The following is a 17,437-nucleotide window of genomic DNA, read 5'->3' as shown; positions in this document are numbered from 1 at the left end:
AAAAAAAAGATGTTATTTTGAAATATTTCAGCAAGGTAATATGACAACAAAGATGTTTTCTAAGAGCCATGTTTCCTTAGAGCTCATCTCCCACAGCTGGCTTAATAGATGGAATTAAATGTTGAGCTTTATGTAAGTACAGCTGAATGAAAGGCAATGGGAGGTTTTTGTGTTGGAAGGAAATCTCCAGATTCGTTTCCCCATGCACATTAAAGGTGGACTTTAAAAAACATGTCCTCCAATGTGTGTCCTTTTTTTCAGAAATCTGGTCTCACAGTGTCCAAGGTTCCTGCACGGGACAGAGCACCTCCCCGATGAGGACAGGCTGGGAAAGCTGGGGCTCTTCAGCCTGGAGAAGAGAAGGGTCTGAGGAGGCCTTATTGCAGCTTTCCAGTAACTGAAGGGTCCTACAGGAAAGCTGGGAGGGACTTTTTATAAGGGCAGGTAGTGACAGGATGAGGGGAAAACTGAAAAAAACTGAAAGAGGGTAGATTTAGACTAGATACTAGGAAAAAATTCTTTACTGTGAGGGTGGTGAGACATTGGAACAGGTTGCCCCAGTGAGGCTGTGGATGCCCCTTCCTGGAAGTATTCAAGGCCAGGCTGGATGGGGCTGTGAGCAACCAGGTCTGGAGTGTCCCTGCCTATAGCAGGAAGTTGGAACTAAATGATCTTAAAAGTCCCTTCCAACTCAAACCATTCTACGATTCTGTGAAAATTATTAGTTAGATAGACACTGATCTGTATTGCAGGATTATGGATGTGAACCCTGGCATGGTTGGCTTCATGAGAACTACTGCTTGGCCTTCTGCAGTGGGCACTGCTGGAAAATAATGGCATGCTCCATCTTTTCTGTGTGCTACTTTGCTTACAGAGAGTACTGGTCTCTTGAAGTCTGGTAGAAAATTATCCATATTGCAATGAAGATGTAACAGGATACTTGAAATACAAAATGAAATAAAATTTGCTTAAACAGCAGAGTGATAGATCATACTGGTTTTGTATGCTGATAATTTTATTTGTAAAGTCAGTATATTTTTCATATACAAGTATTTATATAATTTTAAATCCCTTATTTTTTAGCAGAGTGCTCTTAAAATGCTCTTAAGTTTAAGTTAAGTTTACTAATAGACATTTATATTCTAGAATATTAGTTAAAAGCCGTTATACTTTGTTTTCTCTGCTTTTGTGCTTCTTTCCATGCTTTTACATTTCAGCATAGACTATGCACTTGTTTTGGAAAGCTATTATAGTACAGAATGTTGCACAACTCAGCCACCTTAATTTGCCAAATAAATTCATATTCTGTTAGTAGTTTGTTTCTGATGTTGCCCTACATAACTAGAACTGGCAGAATAACAATCATGTCGAATCATAGAATTTATCTGAAGGTGGAAGAGACCCATAAGGAGCATTGACTCCAGCTTCTGACTCCACACAGGACCACCCAAAAATCAGAGCATCACTCAGGTAAAATGTTTTTAAAGCCACGAATCATAGGACGTAGATTTTGTATGTTTTCTCTTTACATAGGCAGGGAAACACTGCGGGAGCCTTCAAAGTACAGGTGATAAAGACCGACCAAGTTTTTAAATGCGGCCCCGTGGCACCACCGAGTGGCAGCACCGTGAATAGCAGTGCAGTCTTACGTTGGCGTAGAGCAGGTAGCAGACTCCCTGTGAACATAACCTATTTCAGTTTGCTTGGTATGATGAAACAAAATAATCTAAAGATAACAATCTTTTTATTCTGAACTAATGTGATACATTAGCAGGTAGACGTGAAACTTGTAGCAGACTGAAATATTTTGAAGGAAATTTTGGTGATATTAAAAGTGGAAACACACATACTGCTCTGACTGTGAAAACCAAAGAAAGGAAACTAAAGGATAAGTTCTATTTCATACCAATTTCTATACTAACAGCAGATTAATATTAATCTTAAATCCATTTCTTAATGGATTTGACCGAACCTACCCCAAGGATTCTTTCCAGCAGTGCTGAATATAAAACATTTCTCATATCGTTCTTCAAAGAATCAGAGCAAAACAACATTGAGCAACACATTACAAGACAGAATATAATGAAAAAAACCAGAAAGAATAAAGATAAAACTTAATCTTTTTTTTTTTTTTTTTTGTTTGTAATCTCTCTTCTGCCTGTAAATGTTCCTTGTTTTACCACAACTGTTATTGGACATTGCCTACATAACGCCTTTCCATGGCTCTAAGCATTAAAGGAAAATGGTTATTACAAAATTTAAACTAGCAGAAAAGTTTTATGGAGGAGTTCACAGAAGATGTGCAAAAAATATTTAAATCTCAGTACCTGTTCTTTGATGTGGTGTGTAGAAAAACTACTGTACCCTATGGAGTGCCCAATACATGGAAAAATCTAAGGATTTCTTTATCCTGAAGCAAGGAAACGTTTTCCAATCCAACAACCATTATCCTTGGCAATGTTAATAAATAACCATAAAAGGGTTGGGCAGTCTGCATACAGAGTTCTACCCAGGGAAATTACTCATGTGGGTCAGAGCTGGGTGCCTTGGACTAAGACTCAGCCCAGGCTGAACACTGGGGTTAAGGTTTGGGTTAGGAACAGTAAGGTCATTACACCTAGACGCGTGCTTAGGATAGGGCTAGAAAGGGTGGGCAGAAAGGGGTAGTCCACAGGAAGCATTATTCCCTGAGGCCTTTTACATCTGGGCTGTGGTTGGGCATGCTGGGGAAGACTCAGCTGATGACTAGTGTTAGGGTTAGTGCTGGTGTTACAGTGTAAGGGATACACTGCAAAAAATAATTATTTGAGATCTTTTTCATCTGGAACTAGCTTGGAGTTTGAAACAAATGCTCAACACGTCCTTTACAGTCATACTAAGAATTTTAAGGGTCAAAAATTAAGAGTTTTAAGAGCTGAAAAAAGTTGCCATAGGAATTTTATTCTGAGTTCTTGATCATGTTGACTATAACTTGGAGTCTTTGGCCATCTCAGTTGATGTTGGGTATTAAAGCTCAGGATATAGTTAAGCTTAGAGACAGAACAGACGAAGTCTTGATCTCTGGAGTGGACCAGGAAAGGGGCTGCAAAAAGTGATTTTGTTTCTCACATGGGTGATGGTTAGGGACCTTGGGCTAAGTCTCAGTTCTTATTGTTAGGGACCTGGTCATCTTTAGAGCTGAGAGAAGGGAGACCATTTAAAGCCCTGTTTGTAGTGGGATTGGAAAGGGCAAAGGACAACACGGATCAAAAGAATTGTTCGTTGAAGGTATAGTCTCTGTCTGTAGTTGCTGGGCTCAGCTGATACCTAGGTTTGGGGTAAGAGTTAGAAGAGATGCTGAGACTCCCAGCAGTAATTGTCTGGAAATGGTCTGTCGAGGTGAAGAGGAGGATATCAGAAGTGTTCTTCTCTGAGATCTTTTTGACCTAAGCCATAGCTGGGATCTTATGCTGAGCCTTGGTTGACGTGAGAACATACTTATCTGGGCGATAGCTAGGATATTTGGGACTAAGTCTCATTCAACACATAGATTAAGATCTAGGTTAAGGTTAGAAGTACAAAGCTCTAGGTGGAATGGATTTCAAAAGAGAATGCAAAGGGAAGAAGTGCTGTGCAGATAAAATTAATGCCTGCGACCATGCTCCTCTGGGAAAAGCCTGGAGGCATTGTGCTAAGTTTCAGCTGTAGCACAAGTTTAGAGTGAGAGAGTTTATGTTTGGAAAGAGAGAAAGCAGGGAGTGAGGCAGGAAAAGATATGTCATGGGAAAGAGGCATGCAAACAGAATTCTCACATAAGGATATATAAGTCTGGGCCATAGCTGGGGTATTTTAGGCTGGGTTTCCACCAGCATGTAGGTTTAGGGTTGAGAGAAAAAGCATAGAGCTCAATTTGAAGAGAGTCTTGAAAGCAGCTGTTGAAGGAAGGTATAGGCTGTGAAAAAAATGTAAAATGAAATGTAAAAAAATATTTGTGCCCTTAGGTCTTGTTCATCTGGGCTGTGATTGGGTGACCTCTGTTCTCACAGTAGTGAATGTAAGTCTGGAGACAGTTTCAGTTTCCTTACTGCAGTACCTCAGAAAAGATTTATTTCCCACCTAAGGTAAGTAGGCCTTTCAGTTAAAGGATGATATTCCATACCCCACTTTTACCTTGGAAATTCAACTCATTTATTTTTTCTATCAACACGTTCATCTTTTAGGGCTGACACAGAATCTAACATCAAAATTTACTGCTAAGGAATACTGTCTTCTTCAAAGTATTTATTAATTTTACATTACTTTTCATGATAGCTCATGTTCTTCTGCGTAACCATATCATGCAAATATAGAAACATTCTGACAAAAATCATAACCTTAATTCCCTGTATGAAGTATAAGTCTCTTCTCATTAAACCTTTAACATAAATAGTGTTTAGCCATCAAAACTAAATTGTTGTTATGACTGATAGAGCTCATGATTGTCTTGGGAGGTGAAAAACACTTTGGCAGACAGTTCACATTCAAATTTCTATCAGCATTAAGCACTGAAAAAATAAATATCTATAAATATCTAAAGACTTGCTACCCAGCTGTGAAAAAAAGTTCAAATTAACACAAAGCAAAACACGGAATTAAAGGCCCATTAACTCATGTCCGTGGTTATACAAAATTGTTTTCTGTATTTTTTCAAGTGAACATTAAATATCCCTTATAGTAGGTCTTCTAATATTTATCTTGGGGAGTTTTCACAGCTTCATTTTGTAGGCAAGGCAGTTTTCCTAATAGAGCATTTCAATCAAGAAGTGGTTGCTATTCATACAGATGGAACTGAGTTGGCTTGAAACCATGTGCTTCATTTATTAGCAATGCAATTGCAGAATCAAAGCATGCAGGCCTATTCATGCAATTGCCCTATTGCTCTACAGTCTGCATTGCTGAGTCTCCAGTGCTATCAGTACCTGAGCCAGCCAGTAACAGAAGCAGGAGGAACATCAGCACTCAGACCTGCTCAAGCTCTTTTAGTTGTTTCTCTGGATTCTACCCTAAAAAATGTTATAGGCTTGGGCTGGTTTCTGCAATTCTGACCGAGAAGTCACTAGGAATATTAAAAAATACCAAATGTTACAAAGAAACTGCCATTCAAGGAAATGACAGTCACTAATGGAAATGTCTCCATTTTAGTTCAGTGTACTGTAGCTGGGGTTCCCATAGGAATCTGGATCTGTTTCTGAATCAATGTCCTATATAGCAGGTTTCTGTGAAGCCTGAGCAATCTTAGCTGTGGTCTAAGATTACCTCAGAGAAGACCTGAGAAGGCAGCTGTATTCTTGCAAACTCAGAAAACCTAGTCTGAGCTAGCATGTCATGGGTTTTCAGTGTCTTTTCTAGCAGGAGGGAGCTGAGTAGTCCCTTGGGAGGAGAAAAAAACAACAATCAGTCATGAAGCTATGAATAATACATGGAGCATATGTGGATTCAGTCTGCACTGTCAGTGCTAAGTCTGGCATTTCCCCACTTTTGGGTACTTGCTTTGGCATTCTTAGCTATTTTTAATGTGAGAATTTCCATACCAATTAGACTTTGTAGAAAATTAAATAAGAAAAAAAAAAAATCACCTAATCATAAAATCTGCTTCAGAGTCCTTGCTGAAAAACTCAGCTTCATTTAAAATTCCCTGATGACTGATTCTCTGAAAGATCGCCCAGAAGGTTTTGTCTGTTGAGCTCAGTAAAATGACCCCAAGGCTGGCTGCAGTCTGCTGTCCAGATCTCTTATGTCCATACTGGCTAGATCATGCTTCCAAGTTTTATTTGGGTACCATATCACATGCCTGTGACACTAAGACATAACTCCTATTTTTTGAAATTGTTATTGTTTTTAGCTCAAACCCTCTAAAACCAAATGGGAGCTGCATTGCAGAATGAAATTGCGGGGTGCACTTGTATGCTTTGCTGTGCGTCTTAAGGCTCTATGAGTATGTTTGAATTGTGAAGACCACAGCTTAGAGAAGCCAAACCTTACAGAGCAGTGCTTGCAGTAAGCTGCTCTGAGCACACTGCCTACATTTTCATGGAATCACAGAGTGGTTGAGACTGGAAGGGACCTGCAAACATCATCCTGCCCAATCTACCTACTGAAACAGGGCCGCCTAGAGCAGGTTACACCCTACAGCAAGTTCTTCTGGTTGGAAAGTTAGTTACAATGGTCCAAAATAAAGCATGAATGCAAACTAACGGTTAAGGATTGTGAATGCACAGAGTAAATTATTCACATTTAGTGTTTTTATTTATCTATCTGTCCAAAATGTGTAGCATAGGTACTGAGAAATGTTTGCTTTTGAAAATTTCATCCTCAGCGTTGGCCAAGTTCAATGTGGAAGTCCAAAGCAGCACATGAAAAAGGCCATCTAGATTTCTGTGAGGTCTCATGCATTAACTTCCAAACCAATGCTTTTTGTGAATCATGTTCATTACTTAAGTGTTCCATGTGTGGTTTTGATCTAAACCAGAGCACTATTATGCAAAACACACGTATTTAAAATTACACAGTAAATTAAGGTTGGAGGGGCCCATCTATTCCCATTCCTCGCTCAAAGCAGGACCGATTATGAAGTTTGATCAGGTTGCTCGGCTTCATCCAGTCAGATTTTGAAAATCTCCAAGAATGGACATTTTTTGAGTTCACTGGTTTCAGATTCCAGGACTAGGCCAGACTTGTGGAAAATGTTATCTTTGTATCCCAATTGAATTTCTTGTGAATAGCTTGCTGCCATTGCCTCTTGTCTTTCTGATATACATATCTGGTATGCATTGGGCTTTGTCTTCACAACTCTTTTTTAGTTAGCCGAAGACAGCAATTAATTCATCCTTAGACATCTCTTCTAACCAAAACCAACCTCCTATCATTTCCTCTAGTCTTCTAGGTATTGATAAAATAGTAAATTTTGTACCAAGAAAACAGACTTCCAGAGCCTGCAAATCAGTAAATAATCATCAGTGTAAATAAAGGGAAGACTGGGAATTAATAGGTATTTTGGATTGAACCAGAACAGAGGGGAAAGTGACAAAAAAATGAATATTGGCCAAAATGTGAAACATGACTTTTTTCCTGTTTCATTTAGAGCTACCTCTTTTTCTTAGTCTTGTTTTCATTTTAGCTTAGACTATTTTTAAAATGAGAAAATATTCTTTTGAAAGCAAAATTCATACTTTAAAGCTTTTGGCAATCCTGAATAAGAATATTTTTCTTTATTGCAAATAAGTTTCTTGAGCCTGTATGGATTTTCCAGTCAGTCTTCTAGTTAAAACTGCTGGTCAGCAGTTTGACTCAAATTCATGAACATTTTCCTTTAGTTCTATTTTTATCAATTCACTATTAATTGATTTTGCTGTATGCTGAGCTTTAAGAAGCATTTTATAGCTCCCAAAAGGTGAATAGGCCTAACCACTTCATTAAAAAAAAAAGGAAAATGTAACAAGTCACAGATGTTTAATTCTAGATATTTTTCAAAACATATCCATGATAATGAACTGATATGACAGAGATGTTGCAGACTGCACCAAATTTCTGAGCAGCATCCTAGCTTTCTACCTGCAATGCCTATTGCTTCTGACTTTAAGAAACTTCTTCATGTCCTTGTCTTCTTTTTTCCATTTTATTTTTAAGTCTCTTTGAAATTATACAAAATACTCAGTCGCCTAGTCTAAAGACTACCTTTTATGATACTTAGTTTTATTACATGTCATTCATGGAGAGTATTCAACATTTGCTGCCCCATTTTTACTGTGTCTAAAATAGACATTCTATTTCCTGCATTAAAATTATACTCCCAAATCCTCTCATGAAGTGTGGGATATTCTTTGGGGAATTATACTGAGCAATAATAAGAAAATATTCTCAGGATATCAGCAGTCTGTGTGCATTAGAGAAGAAATAACAGATGCTTAAAAGTCTTTACAAGACAAGGGACTCCTATTAAAATCCAAGGTGATGCAATTAAGCAGATGCCTAAGTGCCTCTAACAGTTACATGCAATTCCTAATGCTGATGTCTGGATAGTCACTTTAACTATTTGTTTTTATGGTGAGCATTTTTTTCTCAAAGTTCTCTGGGATAAATCCTTCTAAAATACTGCATGTCTTGCAGTAGCACTTGAACAATAATGGAGACTTTTTAAAAGGCCTGTAGATGGTTCATTTATTCAGCAGGGCACAAATGACATTCTTGGTGCTCCTCACTGGGTGTGGATGTTTTCCCCAACACTTTGAACCTCTTCTTTCTGCTGTCCTTTCCACAACCTCATCTATCCACTCTGTGACTTACCTTCCTTTATTCCATTTTTTTCTCCTCCATTCTGCCCTGTTTTCCATTCTGTCATGCCTGCACTCTTGCTCTTTACTAATTCCATAGCCCATGATTCTCTGATTTTTTTTTTCATTAAACATATCTCAGTGTAATATATACAATAACAAGAAACGAGAACTAAAATATGATATAGTTAAAACATCTGTTGGCCTTTACTCCAGTTACTGCACGTATATGTTGCATCTTGCTTTTATCCTATCTGAGTTGCAGTGCAAATTCTTCAGGGCAAAACAGTATCTTTTTTGATGTATCCTTACCACTTATTTATAGGGTCTGGTATGCTGGAGTCCTGTTCATGATGCACTGTGGGACATCACTGCATTGTCGCTTTTAGTAACTGTTTTAAAACCTGAATGGATCAGTCTGGCTGGGAAAAGCATAAAAGAAGCTCCGTCTGCTCCATATGTTAGCAAAGAACAACATCCTGAGATAAAGAAAGAACATTTGACTTGGTGCACTCTGTCTTTGGCTCTTCCTTAGAGATCTCATATCTGTCTTGGCTGCTAAGAAGCATTTGGCTTATTTCCAGCCTGATTGGGTTGTCTGTGTGAGCCTGAAAAAAAAAAAAAACCTGCAGAAATCTAATGAGCTCTTGCAACTGTCTTCTTCTGAAGGTGAGAACTAGAGTATTTAATTCTCAGAAAAGAGAAGATGCTGTGGTGCTGGAGAAGGGCAGAATTGGAGAAGCAAGAATAATCAGACTTACAGTGTCAGAAAATAATCTGGGGTGACAAAGAAAAACCAAAACAAAAAACAACCCTTTCATCTGGACCCTGAGCTCCCTTCATTATCCTCAGCCACAGCAGCCACTTGCAATCCACTGGGGTATAGGGGAGAGTGAACACTTCATTAGTAGTAACGATGACTCTACAAATGGCTTATTGCCTTATATTATCTGGTATCATAATTAGTTATATGTCATTTTGCCACAAACTGGGAGCCCTGTATGTGGTTGTTAACATGCTGCAGTAAAGCATTTGAAAGCAGGAGTTCCAAGATTGCATCCATTTGATTTTGTCTGCTGTGAGAACGTCAACATCTTTATCCAGCACTGATGAATGATGCATGTCACTTGGAAAGCTTTTCACCATGGTGTCCAGTGGAAAGTAATACAGGCCTTAAGTAACATTCTAAGCCAGAAGTCAGTGGAAAAACTCAGACTACTTTTATGCTTTCAAAGGCTGCAGAAGTGCAAAGGGAACGAAATGGGCAGAAATATGACTGCTTAGGGGATCCCTGGATTGTCCAAGTTCTTCGCCTGCTTGTTATCTGTGTGGTGCAGTAAGTTACCCTCATGGGAACCCATTCAGATGTGCCGTGTACAATCAGGACAACAAGACAGTTCCTGCCTCAGAGACCTTACTTTATTTGTGATAAAGCTTGTTAGTGATCTTCTATCCCTTCTAGGAGGTCTGACAGTATGTACTGAACATGTAATTATAGAATCATAGAATCATTAAGGTTGAAAAAGACTTCTAAGATCACCTAGTCCAAGTGTCTACCTACCACACTAAACCGTGTCTCTTTGTACTAAATCTACCTTTTCTTTAAACACCTCCAGGGATGGTGACTCCATCACCTCCCTGGACATCCATTTTCAATGCCTGACCATTCTTTCTGAGAAGAAATGTTTTCTTGTATCCAGCCTGAACCTTCCCTGGAACAATTTGAGGCCATTTCCTCATGTCCTATTGCTGTTATCTGTAAGAAGAGGCTGACCCCCACCTCTCCACATCCTCCTTTCATATCTTGGTAGAGAGTGATAATGTCTTCCTTGAGCCTCCTCTTCTATGGACTGAACAATCCCAGTTTCTTCACCTGCTCCCCATAAGATTTGTGCTCCAGATCCACCACCAGTTTAGTTGCCCTTCTCTGGACATGCTCCAGCACCTCGATGTCTTTCTTGAAGCAAGGGGCCCAAAACTGAACACAGCACTGGAGGTGCGTCCTCACCAGAGCTAAGGACAGGGGGATGGTCACCTCCCTGGTCCTGCTGGCTACACCATTTCTAATACAATCCAGAATGCCGCTGACCTTCTTGGCTACTTGGGCACACCACTGGCTCTTGTTCAGCTGAGTGCCAACCAAGACCCACAGATCCTTTTCCTCCACACAGCTTACCAGCCACTCTATCTCAAGCCTGTAGCGTTGCCTGGGGGTGTTGTGGACAAAGTGCAGGATGTTGAGTTTGATCCCACTGGCCTCAGTCTGTCCAAATCCTCTGAAGGGTCTTCCTACCCTCAGGCACATTGACACCTCCTCCTGGATTGGTGCCATCTGCAAATTTACTGAGGGTGCACTCAATTCCCACATCCAGATCATCAGAAAGATATTAATCAGGGATTTAATAAAGATATTAAACCCCCAGTACTGACCTACTGGGGAACACCACTAGTGACCAGTAACCAATTGCATTTATCTCCATTCACCACCACTCTCTGGGCCCAGCCCTTCAGCCAGTTTTTTATTCATCAACAAGGATCCTTGATCATGGTATCCAAGGTCACAGAGACAGCATGCAGAAAGCTGGGGCCCTGTGCACTGCAGCCAATCCTCTTACCTGGGTACTTGGGTGTTTCTTTCAGAATTGGTCACCATGCCCTTGAGCCTTTTGAATTCCTCTCTCAATTTCAGCACCTCAGCAGCTTTGGAAATTTGGTCTTGTGATAGCAAGTGGAAGGAATTAAAGACAAATTACTCAGATAACGCGGAATTTAAATAGTCCTTAATAGAGAGCTTGCCAAAACCGAGAAATCATGCCATGAAGAAAAGTGTCACAAATGATCCCATTGAGCTCAACATGGGGCTTTGTGTTGGCATGTGCCTGTGAATTGAAGCTTAAACACCAAGAAACTGGGCTACGGAGAGGCAGTAGCAAGTTCCAAGAGAGTCTCAAAAGGCTATTTTTTTAAGCGTGGTCTCAGTGCTGCCAGCTGAGAGGGGGAGGGAGCAACGTTGTACGTGGGAAATAAAAGTACATCTCCCTGCATTTGAAGTATATTTGCATAGTTTGGATTATGTCTTCCTGACACGAGCCTGGGAGAGTGAAATCGATTTTTGATCCTTAATAAAAGAAAGAAGGAAAATATTTTGAACATGTCAGGTTTTTTTTCTTTCTGATTTTGCTCCTCCTGACACTAATTAGCTGCAGCATGTAAGACAGAGCAACTATTGCACAGAACTGCTATTTTTGGGTACTAGGCAGCAACGCCACAGAACTCTCTTTGCACTCACATGAACCCGACAGGAACAGGCAAGGGCAGATTGAAAAAAAAGATGAAAGAAAATAGCTTAGAATGTAGCGGGGTGGGGAAGGGGGAGTGAAAAAACTTTTTTGACCACTCAGGAAAAGTTTGGTGCCTGGGAACCTTTGCCACCAGAGAGCAATGGAAGCCTTTAAGTACACATATCACCCACTTAGTTTAAAAGACTTCCTTGTCTATCACTGAATAACGTGGGCTGTTCTTTCATATTTGTTCTAAATCCAGGCCAAAGAGACTGAAGATCAGTTGTGGAAGCTTTAGTAAGGCTCTCTAGAAATTATACCCCTAGTACACATGAAATATTTTAAATATTTGAGTCCTTTTTCTTTTTTAACTAGTTAGAAAACAGGCATTTTTATAAGATGTTAGAGACTTTACAAGCATTTTTTCAGGGAGCAGTGAGGCAGTGAGTCAGTACAAGCTATAAATCCACTAAACCACAGTATTTTTGCACATGACTAAGTTTCTCCTATTCTGATACATATTTTATATTTTCACCTGCTCTCGTGGAAATTGGCTTTGTCACTACAGTCTTCAGTGGGTAATAACTCCTATTCCTACCATGACAGTGAAAATCCAAAAATAGTAGATGACAAACTGTCTATCAGTAGTGTGCCCCTGAGACCAACGTGGTGCTCTTCAAAATGATAAGCAAAATGATGGGGAATTCCTGTGATTGGATCTCTCAGGAAAACTCATGCATGGCCACGGATACAGTGGGATCTGCACTTGCTGATGCTTGCTGCTAGCTGCCCACAGATCTGCTTGCACATCTTAGCATCTCCAGCCCATAGTTCGTGATGCGCTGACATTCTTAATATGCTTTTCAGCTCTCCATACCAGAAGAAGCATGAAAGTACTCGAGTTTCATCTTTAAGACAACATGTAAGAAAGAGAGAAGCATCTCTACAGTGTGTTGTTGTAGTGAGTTACTGTCTCATATATCCCATTCTGTGAAGGAAAGAGAGAATGGGCAACTTTCCTGAGGGAACTAGTAAAGACAGTTAAGTGAAGTGAAATATGGCAGCTACTACTTCACAACACATCTTGGCCATCAAATACTAAAGTTTCTTTTACTGTATTAGCAGTAAATGTGCCAACAGAGCAGATCAGTGAAATGGGTGGAAAAGATGATGTTCACGTGGTTTAGAGATACCCAGCCCTCAGCCTGGTCATCATACATAATCCACAAAGACATACATCCCATATTGCTTAGGGAATCTTTAAATAAGTGGTAGAGGGGAATACAGTCTGACAGATTTCTCTAGAAAGTATTAATCGCTGTTTCATCTCTTCTAGCTCCTCATTTAGTCTTTATTCCTCAGCTTTGCCATTCACAGTGACTTTCAATTTCTTCTTTTAGATTCTTATCTAAACTCAACTTTTTATTTGCGTGTCTTTTCCGAGACATTTCTTCACTATTTCAACTGTATCTGATTACTAGTTAAACCCATCTCACTTTCTCACCTCCTTCTTACCAACATATTTGTTCAATCTTAAGATCCTCTAGATCCCTGCTATGAATAGTCCAATAGTCCCATCTCACTGCTCACAGCACTTTGGCAATCTCTTCTAAATTTCCTTTCTTATGCTACCGTGCTATGCTATGCCATGCAACCCATACCACGGCATTCCTGCCCTGAGCAGCTCCCCTTTTCTCTCTCCCATCACCAACAAGACCCAGTGTTGTAGCTGCTGACAGTACATCCTTTCTTTCAGATCCCATGCCCAGACTTTGTCCAACAACAACAAAGCTCAGAGCCAGAAACGTGGGGAAGTTGTGTACACTGAGAGGCTGGACCCTGTCAAGTGGATGGAGTCCTGGAGAGTTTAATTCAAAGCTGAGACTTCTACTGAAAACATATGTTATGCACAGGCTCCAAATTTTATAGTGTGGCCAAATTTTGGTCAAATTTTGTGAGGGTAGCAAGAAGTTAATCTCCAATAAACAGGCCACCCAGCTTGCAAAAAGGATGTCCCTGTACCAAAGGATGAGTGCACTACAGCTATTTAGAGAAAAGCCTACAAAAAATGTTTAATGCAATCAAGACAATGCATTTTTTCTTCTTCTCATTTGTGTTTTCAGAAACAGCTGAAAGCTTTACACTGAAGTTTTCCAGAAGTGTGTCCTGAGGCAAATATCCAGCATGGAAAATTCCAGCCTGAACATTTAATACGTGGTAAAAGTATATACAACAGATAGCAGGGCCATGGTTTGGAAAGTGTGAGGTAGGAGTCCAAGCAGCCCAATTTCAATCCACTTGTACTAACCAGGCTGCTTACCACTGCTCACCCAAGGCCAGCAAAGGCAGCATTGATTCTAACATTTCTCTCCATTCATTTGCATCATGGACATATGAATTCTAACTGGAATAGTTTCAAATGCATTATGAACCACAGTCAAATAACGGTTCTCTGTGAAAATCTCAGAGAAATTTACTGCAAAAGTCAATCTGTATGCAACATATATGTGTGTAACAGCAGCCATCTGTATTATTAATAACATTACAGGAACATTGGGTTTGTTTCCCTTTTAGAATGTTTTGTCACCAAGTTTAACTTACATACTTTTTTACTTACATTTGAAAAAAAAAAAAGAGGAGAAGACTGAGGCCTTTTTCTCTTTGACTGTGCAGTATTGCTGTATGCTATTAACACTGTTTCTGGCAAACACTTGCAGAGTGGATAGAAGAGGATTGTTCAGTCAAAATGCTATGAACACAAACATGTTTTTAGTGGGGTTTATGAGCTAAAATGAGAACAGTGTGGGATCCTGTACAGACAAATGGTCAGGGCTTAAACCAAATCTCCAGTCCTCTTCCATCGGATTACTCTGTGACTCATTTCCCCTCTGGTGAATAACATATGAAAGTCTCATTATGTCACATTAAGTTTCACTTTCTCAGATTCTTCCAGAATCCTATCAGTTCAGTTTTCCTGTGTTTGGCCACCTGACCAAATCATACCAGCCTCATCAGTGCTAGCAAGCGTCCATCCAGCAGATGGCAGATACTGCTCATCCAATGTAACCCCGACACCCTGCTCAGGATGTCAGCTCTGGGACCGATAAAACAGGAGCTAAATCTTCAATGTACATGCGTTTCAAAACGATCTCGATTAAAGCATAGTTAAAGTTTGGCATACTTATGTTTTTATGTAGCACAGAATTCACAGATGTGTTTCTCTTTATGATTTCTTACATACTTACATGAAGCAAAGATCTAGTCGTTGAAAACAAACTTTTCTTAGTAGGGTGTGTTTATGGCATTTGAATACAAACATTTCCTGTTACTGAATCACATGAATTGCTACTGATAATGTAAATAAAGATCTGAATTCTTTCAGACTAGAATTCAATTGGGTGTTTTTTAATGGGGGCAACTCACACAAGCCTGACTAATATATAGCAAATTTCAAACCCTGATGTGCTTTACAGTAAATCTTGAAAGTGAGTCTATTTTTACTGCCATTCTTCCTACTGTACTCATTAATTCCCTCTCTCCCTTATTTAAGTCCGGAATGTCAGAGGAGTTACAATGAAGTTCACCTCATGGTGTTAGAAGCTGACAGAGAACTCTAATTTCAATAGCATGTTTCATTGTATTATTTCTTGTCCATTGCTTAAGAAAAATCTCCCAGCTGGAGAAAGGCAGGGCAAAAGAAATAGCAGGAGATAGCTAGATATCTCAGTCAAAATTATATGACCTCTCTTGTATACTCTGAATTCTTTTCCATATCTGAGCTGTTGAATAAAAGCCTATCTTCTATAAGAATTGTATCCAATTTCCTTTCTGTACATCTAGATTTTGATTCGGGAGACATTCAGCTGAGAAAACCAGAACTATTCTTGCTTGGTGTCCTAGGCATAGTATGCTAAGAAAACTGTAACAGTATCATGATTTTTTTGATTTAGGGTTGGATTTTTATTTATTTGCTTGTTTGTTTGTTTGTTTACTATCTGGATATTGTTGCATAGTCATCTAGGAGGCCATTTCGTTCCAGTCTTTTATTTTAAATTTTCTTCATTGATGTTTCTGATCTTGTGTTCAGGACACCCATAGAGAATGAACAGCTTCTAAAAGGATAGAGGTAATTCCTAGGCGGTATCATCATCCTTGAACAGAAATGTTACACTGATGCATACCATAAATATTGAAGTACGCCATGAACACGTAGAAATAAACAGATCTGGAAATTCCTAATTCTGATAAGAAATTTCTTGGCAAAACTAGATAATAGCAGACAATGTTTTATTTATATTGTTACTATTGTTGTTACTACTATGTCGGTAGAAGTTCCACTTCTTAATGTTGAACCATTTCATCCACCAAAAATAACCACAAAGCAACTGTGAAGGACTTTTCCATTGAGTATCCAGCATAAACTTAAATGACACAGCAGCTTTTTATGTTGAAGGCAATTTAATCAGAATAACTGTTTGCTTTGGAAATAAAGGTATTCCCTATGAGATATATGCCAAAGAATTGAAGCCATGAGCAAGTCCTGTTTTCTCCTGATTTGTAGCTAGCAGGGATTAATATCTCCAGGATAACATTTCACACTTTTCAAAGTCCTACTTTCAGGCCAGTGTGAAATATGACATGAAGTGTTTAGTTATGCCTACCATCAGTATGTAACATTGAACTGTTAGACTTCAAAGATGGACAAGAAGACAAACAGTATTTCTATTCTAGGTTATTTGTGCAGTCAGATGGGGGACTCAGGTGGCATAGAATGCATTGTTGGTCTTTTTGCATCACACAATTTCTTGTGCAATATGATTTTTGTTAAGAATTGGCAGCAAATGACAATCTGTCATAAAATACCTTCTCAGGAGCCAGTATACTTGCAAAATATTTTCTTCATTCTTCTGTACACACTGTGTTGCTGTGTCATTGCTCTGATAAAGATCAGGTGGTTTGTTTGGGTTTTGGTCTGGTTTATTAAGAGCTAATTGTTAAGTGCTCCTTGCTTTTTGTGTGTCTGGAAGGAGAGAAAGACAAAGGAGGGGAAATAGATAAATGCCTGAGCCCTTCTTATCTTCCCTTCTTCCCTCTTCATTGCTGTAGGTATTGGCTGTCTGAAACATAAATGTTTTCATGTATAAAGTAAAACAACAACCCTCTCCTTAGAATCTTGATCTTAGTGGAGGTGGTTTTTCTTTCTTCTAGAATGAAAACATATAAACCTGATGTGGCATAAATAGTGCTATATGTAACATATTAATCATTCCTCCTCTATTCATCTATATAGACTGAGGCATGAAAGAATAGAGCAGGAAAACAGTGGTAAGAAAGAGGAACTACTGAGATTTAAATCTGATTTAGCACTGCTGGCGGTTCTACTCTGTGGGATTACAATCAGCATTACTTTACATAAATTTACTTACACTATCTGATTTTTAAAAGTAACTTGGAAATTGGTTGTGTCCTGGACTTTTGATTTAGGCATGGGATCTCCTAAGCACAAAGTTTCTCTATCTCTGCATTGCTGGTAGTTTAGTATGTATAGTATTTCCCAAATTGAGTATACACAGGAGCAAGGAGTGGCAGGGAAAGGGCAATCTGAGCCCTGCTGTGATTTAGCACAAAGTATGAGAAATGCAGTCTGAATCCAGTCGCATATAGTGGGAGAAAGAGCACTCTTGTTGCAGTACCCATGTTTGCACAGAGGTGGGCTTGAGTTTCTCAGCCGTTCTGCAAAGCACTGCAATCGTCAGATAACCACATTCCCTTCCATTGGTAGCTCCCATGGGAGATAGGCACCTGAAAACTTTGAAGGTCTGTGTCTACAGTGTTACCATCTTGGTTTCTTAGAATCTTCCCTGGATT

The 17,437-nt window shown here is 39.3% G+C and overlaps 1 protein-coding gene across 1 annotated transcript in view; it reads right to left on the bottom strand.

Annotated features, from left to right (window-relative positions):
- MTDH (metadherin) overlaps positions 1 to 10,620 on the bottom strand; it is a 43,013-nt gene extending 32,393 nt beyond the window's left edge. The window contains exon 1 of the mRNA XM_019614371.2: positions 10,297 to 10,620. Within this exon, the coding sequence (XP_019469916.1) occupies positions 10,297 to 10,620 (324 nt within the window). The remainder of the gene's footprint in view (positions 1 to 10,296) is intronic.
- Between the last annotated feature and the right edge of the window lie 6,817 nt (positions 10,621 to 17,437).

This window comes from Meleagris gallopavo, chromosome 3, assembly GCF_000146605.3.
Source record: "Meleagris gallopavo isolate NT-WF06-2002-E0010 breed Aviagen turkey brand Nicholas breeding stock chromosome 3, Turkey_5.1, whole genome shotgun sequence".
NCBI classification, from domain to species: Eukaryota; Metazoa; Chordata; class Aves; order Galliformes; family Phasianidae; genus Meleagris; species Meleagris gallopavo.
This window is presented reverse-complemented; position numbering and strand designations above follow the sequence as displayed.